General features: G+C 47.9%; 1 protein-coding gene across 1 annotated transcript in view; it reads left to right on the forward strand.

Moving 5' to 3' along the window:
- Ulk4 (unc-51 like kinase 4) overlaps positions 1-10,983 on the forward strand; it is a 293,994-nt gene that overhangs the window by 167,949 nt on the left and 115,062 nt on the right. The window contains exon 33 of the mRNA XM_028767390.1: positions 8,783-8,949. Within this exon, the coding sequence (XP_028623223.1) occupies positions 8,783-8,949 (167 nt within the window). The remainder of the gene's footprint in view (positions 1-8,782; positions 8,950-10,983) is intronic.

A 10,983-nucleotide genomic window follows, 5' to 3' on the forward strand; every position in this document is an offset into this window, starting at 1 on the left:
CAGGCATGTCATTATGTAGGGCTAACATCATGTATGACAGGTCTGGTATGTGACAGGCATGTAATTATGTAGGGCTAATGTCATGTATGACAGGTCTAGTGTGTGACAGGCATGTTATTGTCCAGGGCTAACATCATGTATGACAGGTCTGGTGTGTGACAGGCATGTTTTTCACTGATTTTTTTCTCTTTGTGAAAACATTTATGACACTCATAATGTTGTCCCCTCTCTGTCATTCCTGTCCTTTGTCTGTTTTTCATTTATTTAACATGGGTGTCAGCTGTTGAGAGGGTGGAGGAAGCAGAGGCCCTTGTCCATATCCAGGAGCACAGTCCTGCGCCTCTCTCTTTTCCTAGGTCAACTTTCTACTGATTGAAGATGTTCTGTGTTCCAAAACCACAGTCCTCATTATAGATCGCAGAAAGGACCTTACTTGGTTTGAGTACACGGTCTACATTTAAAGGTCTGTTTGCTTCCATAGATACCTGTGAGGAGCTTGCAGTCCAGCTGGGAAGACATCCTTGTCTGAGAGGATGATGTCGCTGACTTGGAAAATATACAGAGATGCTCTTAAAGGGAGAATGTTGATTGCAGAGGGGTGTGTTGAATGGAACCAGGACTGTGGTAGCATAGGCTGGTGAGCTGACCCCTGATGCACTGAGGATGGGAACAGGCACCTCGGTGTGACGGATGGCCGTAGGAGGCAGTGGCTATGCACTGAGGCTGGAGATGTGTAGCAAGTTGGAGCGGGAGTGGAGAGAGAGGTGAATGCGGGGCTGGGCTCATTCTTACCCATGTAATTGTTGGCATGATGCCCAGGCTATGGCCGTAGAAGAGGGTGGTGTGCTGTGGTGGTGAATGCAATACTGTACCAGGAATGGGAATGACACAGCCCTCCTCCAACCTACAGAGCTGTTTGTAGGACTTTGCTCTGTGATCAGAGATCCACTGAGTGACCATGAGGCACCAGCCCAAGTCTGTTAGGTCATAGCAAAGAAGGTCATCACTGCCCCTAAAGACTCACCGTCCTCTGAAGTTCCCATAGCTATCCCTCTGCTTCCAATCCAGGATGTTTTCCCCAGCCAGCTAGTACTGAACATCAGAAACCCCAGCAAGGCAGCAAAACATAGCCAGGTGAAGAGTGTTCTCCTGCTAGAGGCCTTGACAACACAGCCTCCCTGGGAAAGCACAACAATGAACTGAAGTGTAAAGTGAAAAGGAACAGATTGTGTGCTTGGTCAGAGTCAAGGGAGGATGGTGGGCTTTGTCTTCTTCCAGGTGGGGCTGCTAAGCATCACACCCAGAGCCTTGCTCACACTGGACAGGTGTCCCTCCACTGAGTCACAAGCACTGCTCAAGATGGTGTCGCAAGCAGGCACCAAGGTTGAAAGGCACAGTTGGCAGAAGACAGAAGAGAGGGGAGGTAAAGGAGACTTATAGAGGAGGGGGCTCCTCATAGGAGGAGGAGAGGCTGCAGGAGACAGGACTGAGATGGGACGGAGCTGTGAGGAGAGGGAATGGGGCCCCTCCTGCCCAGAGACCTCCAGGAAGGATAGGTGGGAGGCGCCATCTTGCAACTCCATCTTTTCCACATGGATCGTCCAGCTGTGGAAGCCAGCACTATGGAGTCCTGCAGGCAGCCAGCAGCACTTCTCCTGTGTCTGCCTTTCAGTGCCAACCTTGAAACTTTCTTTAAAAGTGGGACAAGCCAGGAGGAAGTGGGAGCAGGTAGGAAGAATTTCTCTTGCTTTTCAGGAATCAAACCCAAGCCTTGCAGTGAGCTAATTAAACTTCCAGCCCCAGATTTAAAACTTGCTTCAAGTTCTGTCAATCATTCCTTTTGATTTTTTTTGAAAGATGTAAAATATCTGTATGTTTTCTGATCACCCAAAGCAATGCATATTCATTACAAAAATTTAAATAATGCAGAAGTACATGAAGGTAGGAGTGAGTCAGGCAGTCCTAGAGATGATACTGTGTATCCACAAGTGCAGAGCTTGCCAAGAGAGTTACTCCTAGAGGGGTGACCCACGCAGTGTATCCACACTGCTCGCCAAACCGCCTGAGGGCATGAAGGAGAATGGAGGCCTGAGCAAACTGCTTTCTCAGGTCCCACTTGAGTCCTCGTGAAGTTGGCTTCTCAGCATGGTGGGAATAAGAACCGACCAGTCAGAGCAGATCATGTCTGTGCATAGATAATGTGTAAAGCACAGGGCTTATGACATGTCTGGTTATAAAAGTCATACTCTGTGCCTGATGGGAAGTGGCTGAAAAGGCAAGCAAGACTGTTTCCAGCGCCTTGTCCTCTGCTGGGTGCCAGAGAAGAGACTCTCTGTTAGTCTAAGTTGGTTGGTTGGTTGGTTGGATGGTGTTGTTTCATTTCTTAGAGTGATTTCCAGTCTTTCTACTCTTCATGAGTAAGTTTCTTTAATTGTTCCTTGAGCTGTTTCCATGGACCTGCCCTTCCTGTTTCTGTCCTTTACTCAAGAGTAGCCCAGCTGTTTGTATTTCCTTGATGATTTGCAAGGCCTCTGGTATTGGGGGGATATGAACACATGGCGTACATGCAAGTTACTCTTCTCACCTCCTGAAATGTAGTCACCAGAAACGTACTTGCTCCACCGTTTTCTTGCACTTGCTGTGGCCTCCCCACCCAAGGGCTTGGCTATTTCTGTCTAAGGCTTCAGTCAGCTTGGGTTATTCCCAAGAGTTAGGAGAGCTGCAGAGACTTACCCCTGAGGTGATTTTTTTTTTAAAGTGATGAAGTAGTTACACAGCACTGTTAGTTCCTAAAAGGGCTTAAAATCCATCTGCTCATCTCCTTGCTTGTGCTCTAACTCACCTTTGCATGCCTGTTTCCTGGGCCGCCAGTCTGGACTCCATCCCCTGCTGTAGCTTCTCACGCCTGTGTTAGCATCATCGCATTTTAATTACCATCTCCTGCAAGAGTTTCTTGGGGTGGTAACTTGGGCTGTCATTTTGCACTTAATGTTTCAAACAAAACATTTGTTTGAAAGCCTGTTTGTTAAACCCTTAAAAACCCTAGTAAGATTCTGAACCCTGCAACGATTACATGGGCATTGGGTTTGGTTTTATCTACGCTTCCCACTGTAACTCATCTACCTTTAGTCAAGGCTGTTGATTCCAGCCTCATCTGCCTTTTTTTGTGATGTATCTGCTATTTCCTTACATCATTCTGTGTTTCTCCTCACATGTACTCCTGAGACATTGGTTGGGGTTACATGTCAGTTGGCTATGCAGGGGGGTTTTAAAGGTTGTGTGTGAAGCTTTCTGTACTGACTGGTAATGGATATTTCTGGAAGACTCACATTACCCATAAGTAGTGATAAGGTACTGCCTTTGTTTCTGATATTTTCAGCTTGCTTGCTGCCTGAGTATTTTGATCATTCCAACAGAATCTAGGAAGGCCGTCAGGACTGTGGGCCTCTTATTTTTGCTTCTGGCTTCTGGGGATTGGATGTGCCTCTAGAGTTCCCCCAAGAGGGGGTATATACACAGTCCATGCAAGATTGTGTGCACAAGACATACACAGACGTGAGTGCACAAAACTGTGACCCATAGCTTCTGCTCAGCTGTTCCAGGGAGCCAGACCACTTCACTGTCACCCAAGTCAGTCAGGACATGGCCCATGACTGCCAGACTCTGTTTCAGCCTCAGGTTCAAACTCGGGCCAGATGTGTGTGGGACACTGGCTAGAAGAAGGTGCCCTGTGCTCTACAGCTCCCTCTTGCCCCCATCCTTCGTGAGGTATCTTAGGCCTCTCTGACTCTGCCTTCATGGCCCTCCAGCATCTGGCTGCCCTGAGACTTGGCTTCTTCACTACAGCAAGCTCCAGTGCTGCATCTCCAAGTTCCCCTCAGGTGACCTTGGTTTGTTCTAACATAGCCACTAACTGCTGTGGTCAATAACGAGTTTGCTAATGGACAGCAATGAATTTCTGGACTGCTCGGGCCCTGGTCACATTAGATTGTCAGGCCTCAGCACCTGTTCCTGAAGTCCCTGCTAGGAGGCAGGGCTGTGCAGGCTGTGGGCACTGCTGGCGCTCCTGCCTATGCAGCATTTATGGCTGAAGAGAAGGACAGATGCTCCTCAGATACCTGAGCAACTCGTGCTGTGTTGGGGTCAGGGATGGGGACTCCAGGAGATTGAGAAATAGCTTGCTCCAGAGCCCCGTGTCCTGCAGCAGTGGAAAGGTGGGCTCCAGAGGTCAGGAGCCACCGGAACCCCACACCGACTCTTCTGCTTTCCGTCATGTGTCCCCATTTCTGGTTATCTCTGTGGCATCACTGGTTCATTTAGAATGTAAGTGAATATGTAGAAGTTTCTTCACAACTTGAATTGATTTTTATGGTAGCTTCAGGTTCTTCAGACATTTGGTATGTCAAGGCTGCCTGTCAGTTTTTTCCTAAATAATATTTTCTCCACAAAACAATGTCTCCCCCGCCCCCCAGCCACAAAAACATGTCCTGAGAATGATGTGTGCTCCCCGTGAGTGTCTCACTGAAGAGTGTCTGCCACTGCTGCTCCACAGCTGCTGCCAGCTAGAGTTGTTCCTGCTGTGAGTGACACCAGTTAATTAACTGTTGCTTATGATGTCACCAAAGTGACAACCTCTGTGAGATTACAGACTATTGTCTACAGAGGCGACACTAAGACCTGCAAACTGTGACTCCAAAACAGTCTTGCTTCACTGTGTGTGCATGTGAGTGTGTGTGTGTGTGTGTGTGTGTGTGTGTGTGTGTACAGTACACTCGGAGGCCAGAAGAGGGCCTAGAGCTAGACTTAGGTGTGATTGTGAGCAGACAGGTGGTTATTTCTGTGCCACCACTGATTGATTTAGATGTAAGCAAACATCTAAAACATCTAGAAGTTTCTTCACAACTAGAATTGATTTTTATTGTAGCTTCAGATTCTTCAGGTTCTGAGAGCTGATTTTAAGTCTTCTAGAAAAGTCATGTATGCTTTTAACTGCTAGCCCCAAGTGTATTTCAAATGTTAGCACAGAGTGATCGAAGAGTTGAGCATCATACGTGAAGACCCTCCCCATCCCTTCTACCCACCCTCCTACCGACATATGCAAATACTACATATTATTTGTGCTCAGTCTTTGGACTTACAGGGCAGCCCTGTTTCCCTCTTTCTGCATTTACAGTTGCTTTAAATACAGAAAAACAGCTGACATGGGGCGGGGCCACACGGCCCTTTCTCCACATCAGTTTGTCTTCTGTGAAGTGGTTGCTGGGGTGTGGGTCAGTTGTTGGCTGAGGCTCTGAGGGCATCAGTGGGAAAGAACCCTACAGACCTTTGGTGGTACAGTTCCCTCAAGTTGGGATATCACCATGGCTAGCTTTAGGTATGGGTGGACCTTGATTATAACTAGCAGTCAAAGTTTAATGTCTATTTATTTTGAAAATGTATGGAAATCATGTTCTGTGTAGACTGCCAACAGATTCAGAGACAGCAATTCATAAGAGTTTCTTCCCTCTTCTCCAGTGGATAGGGCTATTGCTTGGGTCTTGGTTGCCCTCCCTGGCCCCTAGCATTGAAGGCTTTGCCCCAGCTGGTGGCACTGTTGAGAAGCTGAGGGCCTTTAAAAGGTACACCCACTTAGCTATGACTCCATCGGTGGGCTGACTGGAACATTCACGGCTCTCACGACTCAGTCACCGCTCAGGGCCCAGCCTCTGAATATTGCTACATGCAGGACCAAGCCTTTTACACTCCATACACACCACCTAATAGTGTTTGCTGTTGTCATGGTGACCGTGGTAACAAATGGAGTGTCTAAAACAATACAGTGGGTTGTTCTTTTGTACTTCTGCAGGTCGGAAGTCTGAAGTATTGGGCAGGGTCCCTTCCTTCTAGAGGCTGAGTCCTAGGCCTTGAAAAAGCAAGCCAGGAAGCTTCTGGAAGCCCCAGCTTTGCTGAGCTGTCATCCATTCTTGCCAAACTCCAGCATTTTCTTTCTGAGGCCACTTACCCCCATGACTTTAATGTCTCAGGAGACCCTGGGACTCACTGGGTTCACCTGGGCCATCCAGGATACTGCCCCCATGCTGTGTTGATTAATTCCACTGTGTTAGCAGAACCCTGTTGCCTTATGGAGTCAGTTCACAGGTCAGGACAGGTGTGGAATGAAGCTGTTAACCTCGGTGAAATGTAGACTTGTGTTCATGTGGCGCCATTGCTCATCTGAGAAAAGAACAGCTTCGCCACGTTGAGTCTTACACTCCGACCATCTCTTCCTGCAGAGGCAGGTGTTAATAAGCCCCAAGAGAGTGAAGTCTCCCTGAAGGAAGCCTCTATTTGGATGGAGTCACATCTGGATTTAGAGCTGTGTTCACACAGAAGGGCAAAGTGCTTCTTCCACAGGCTCAGCCGATCATGCTCTGACTCTGCTTTCCTCTCCAGCAGATCACAACACAGTAAGGAATTACTGTGACCGGAGGGGGGACAGCTCATACACATTAATATTTCCAGAACACAGAACACTTGGAAATGACCCGTGAGGAGAGAGCTCCTTGAGGGGTTTGCTCATAATTAAGACAAAATTATTCTCAAAGTATCTTGATGAGTTGGTTATAATGAATGCAGAATAATTCCAAGGGCTCTTTGACTTAATGAAGTTTGGTTTCTTTTAGATATTTTGGGATGGAGCATTAAGCTGTTATGATGGGGGCTGGAGAGAAGGCTCAGGGGGTAAGAGCACTGGCTGCTCTTGCAGAGGGCCTGGGTCAATTCCCAGAACACAAGGTGACTTACTACCACCCATAACTTTAGTCCCAGGGTATCTGAAGCCATGGGCACTGCCAGCACATGGTGCACTTGGCTACATGCAAGCTAAACCTCCCATACATAAAAATGTAAAAATGAAAATAAAAAAATAACTGTTATGCTAGTACATAACTTGCAGGCTGGGGAATGCTAAACTGCTTTTGACAGGCCTTCACAGAGTAACTTGGAGAGAGAGGGAGAGAGAGAAAGAGAGAGAGAGAGAGAGAGAGAGAGAGAGAGAGAGAGAGAGAGAGAGAAGAATGTGCATGTGTATGTGTGTATATGTGTGTGTATATGTGTGTGTGTATGTCTGTCTGTATGTATGTATGTATGTATGTATGTATATGTGTTTATATGTGTTTGTATATTTTTTATGAAGCTTCTTGGCGGTTCTGTCTGGTTTTGCCACACAGCTACGACTCTGACTGAAGCCTGTGTGGTTTGGATAACATTTATCCACATTTTTTTCATCTTTAGTGATAAAATTGTTGCCTTTGCATTTGTTGGGGACACTTGATGTGTATTCTGGGGGCAGTAGGGTACACTGTGTAGAAGAGACTGGGAGCTTCTCAGGCCCCACCCAGCCCATGATCTGGGGGCTCAGGACAAGTATGTAGTGGATCCAGGAGAACTGGCCTTCAAGGCTCACTGTACTCCTTACCAGATGCTCCAACGTGTAAGACTTTTCAAGACTGACTTTCTTCATTGAGAACATGTGGGTCTGAATTACACTGGTTTCTACTGTCCTATCCATGATTTATGTTTGCAACATTATAGTCTCACGCTGCTTCTGACTCAGTCACGTCACCTTATAGAATAACGCTACATATAGTAATAGTGAAGATATCAGGATAATACGCACAGCAGCACAGCGTGAAATGTTTGCATCAACTCCGCCACACTAGGGATTGGTGGTGCGTTTGTGAGGTTCTATGATTGGCTAAACCCACATGTCATAAATTAGGCATTTCTTTATGTTGTAATTGATTGCATTGTTTAAATGCATGAGAAAAATTTCATTGTGTTATCTCCTGGAACTCGCCCAATTGTCTGTCGCCCTTGAGAGACTTGGCTTCTGAGTCCACCCTGGTCCCCAATTGGTTGGACTGAAGAACCTGACTTCTAGCAGCTTGTATGTAGCATGTTCTGCTTGGTCAAGCCTGCATATGTGAATGTGTGTTTCTGAGCATGGTTTGAGGGAGCTTTGCCTGAAGAAGCAGTATAGTGTAAGTTTGTATGTGCAACTGGCCTGCTATTTCCTGAGGACGAGGTTTCCTGGTGTTCATCCCACCTCTGGCTCTTACAGTCTTTCTACCCCCACCCCCTTCTACAGTGATCCCTGAACTCTAGGGGAGGGGGTGGTACAGACACCCCACTTAAGGCTGAGCGTTCCAACATCTCTTGTTCTCTGCACGGTGACCATTGTGGGTCTCTCTGGTGATCAGAGTCCACTGCAAAAAGAAGCCTCTCCAGTGAGCGCTGAGACAAGAGAAGACATTGTGCTAGCGTGCACAGCAGGCTCAAGCCAGACCAAGTCTCAGGATGGAGAAGGGAGATGGGCACAGAACCCACCCCCATTCCCAGTTAAGAAGCAGTTGGCAGTGGTGGAAGGCCATGCATCCAGGAGTGTATGAACAGCAGCACACATTGGACTTGATCAGTTAAAACAAAAAGATACAAGGTTGGGTGGGCAGGAAACAGGGGTTGGCGGGGAACGGAGAGGGGAGTGGTGACTATGACCAAACACACTGTGTGAAGTTCTCAATGAACTTAACATAAAAAGAAAAACTCCTTGGCCCATTCCAGGCTCCTGAGCAGACAGTGAAGGCTTGAGGCTTGAAAGCCTCCATTTTAAGTGACTTTCCCAAATAAACAGCATGAGTGCAGTACACAGTTCATGCCAGGCTGAGTCCCAGAGCCCCTGCCAGCTCACACAGCCTTATTTTTATTGCCTCATCACAAATACTTTTCCTTTTTCTACCATCAGGACTCGTTGGTCACGTCTGTAACATGTTCACAGAAACTGCCACTCTGTGTTTGGACAGGGACAATAAAACCAACACAGAGCCAGCGGCCACACTGCTGGCCTCCCTGCTCGACATCCTTCTGGGCATGCTGACCTACACTTCCCGAATCGTCCGGCAGGCTTTGCAAGTAAGCGTCTGCCTCTCTGTTCTCTGCTCTGTAATACTCCTCTCTCGTGACTGTGGTGTTTTCAAGGGATGTATGCTACAGATGCAGCCTGCCCAGGCCATGTGAGGTGGGGACATGATCAAGGAGAACAAATGGGGTCACAGTATCTTCAGGGAGGGCTGGAAAGGCTTGTTGGGCATTGCCTGGGAAACCACGTATGTTTGAGGACAGGCTTTGCCCTGGGTACATCTGGTGTTGGCCAGGTAATGGGCAGATCTCTTTGCCCACCCTCAGCAGGAAGCTGAGCATGCTGGGAGCAATGGATGGCTATACTCATGTTAAATATGTATGTTCAGCAGGAGGCTAAGGATGCTGGGAGCAATGGATGGCTATACCCATGTTATATATGTATGTTCAGCAGGAGGCTGAGCATGCTGGGAATGACAGACTGGATTGTTATGCACATGTTGCATACGTGTCTGAGTCTATAGTAGGTATTTCATTCTTCTCACTGAATACCTAGTGAAAAGCAGCTTATGGTAGTATTTATTTTGGCTTACGATTAGAAGGATACAGTCTGCCGTGGTGGGTAGTCATGGGGGCAGGAGTGTAGATTCCTATTAAGTCAGCAGGAAGGTGGCAGACAGACATAAACACCAGCACCCATCTGTCTCCTTTTTGTTCAGTGTTGGCTCCCAGCTCATGAGATACTTCGCTGTTCTAGGCAATTCTAAATCAAGTTGGCGAGGAAGGTTAACTACCTCAGATGTGTCTGTCTGTCTGTCTGTCTCTGAGTATGCGCTTCATATATTCGCTCACTTGCTTCCCTTTATAACTGATGATAAATGTTTGGCACTGTGACATGAGTCTGGGGGTCTGCAATGTGGTCTTACAGCCACAGGCAACGTAAATCAGCCATGAGTATGACCCGTGTTTTGTACAGTGCTCTGCGACAGGGAGAAGGGTGGTTTCACTGGGTACTTTTGTGTGATAGGTGCCTCCCCAGGCCCGTTTCATTTGATGCTCACTGACCACCTGAGTCACGTGATACTTAGATCAGGAGAATGGCACACGCCAAGATCAGATCACTGGCACATTTACAGTCTTGTTGAGATGACTGAGTCCTGTATCAGATAGTCCCTCTCGGCTGGGATGGAAGCAGTGTCATGGCGGTCTGTCGCCTCTACTGTCCTGCCCACCCCATAAGTCTCTCTTTAGACAACACTGTTCTCTGCTGCTTCAGCCATCCCGGTTTTGTGAAGTTCTTTAAGATGCAGCCTCTGGCCACTCCTAGCACCTTGATAGCAGTCTGTGGACAAGCACAAAGGCTGTAGATTAAAGAAAAGGATCAGTTTATAAACTCCAAGACAGGAGAGAAGCTCTCTCTAATTCCAGGTGATTAAGTACATGAGACACTCAGGACTTTAAAAACTAAAGCTCCTTAACACAAACTGCTAATTCTCGGACTCCCCACACCCCAGCACGCCGTTGCTTGGCTTGTCCTTCCAGCAGCCTTTGACCCCATTGCTCTTGGCCATCTTTCTCGGTCCTGACAGTCTGAACTAGGAGTTGCTTTCTGAGGTGGCGGCTGACTTTGATCTCCATCTGCAGAAGTGCAACCCTCCAGGCTGAGTAAAGAAAGGAAGGAGCTGGGGAAAGAAGCAGAGTGCTCTTGAGAGACAGCTCTGCCCATTCCCTGCTTGCATGTTTGCACACCTAAGAGTTGCCTCTACCGCTTTTAAAACCCTCTACACAGGGACTGAGCCTGGAAAGCCAGTGTCTGCATCTGATGGAGCCTCTTTACCGGGGGGGGGGGGGAAGACATCAGTGAAGGTTAAAAGTCTCAGTCAGATACAGAGCAGCTTTGAGAGAGGGAGGAGAGAGGAGCTCAGTGCAGGGGTGGGGGTGAGCGGGTGAGAGAGAGGGGATTGGTAGCAGCAGCTGGAATCTCAGTGCAGGGGTAGGGGTGAGTGGGTGAGAGAGAAGGAGTTGGTAGCAGGAGCTGGAGTCTCAGTGCAGGGGTAGGGGTGAGCAGGTGAGGGAGGGGTGGTAGCA

Source organism: Grammomys surdaster, unplaced genomic scaffold (genome assembly GCF_004785775.1).
Source record: "Grammomys surdaster isolate TR1022 unplaced genomic scaffold, NIH_TR_1.0 172, whole genome shotgun sequence".
NCBI classification, from domain to species: Eukaryota; Metazoa; Chordata; class Mammalia; order Rodentia; family Muridae; genus Grammomys; species Grammomys surdaster.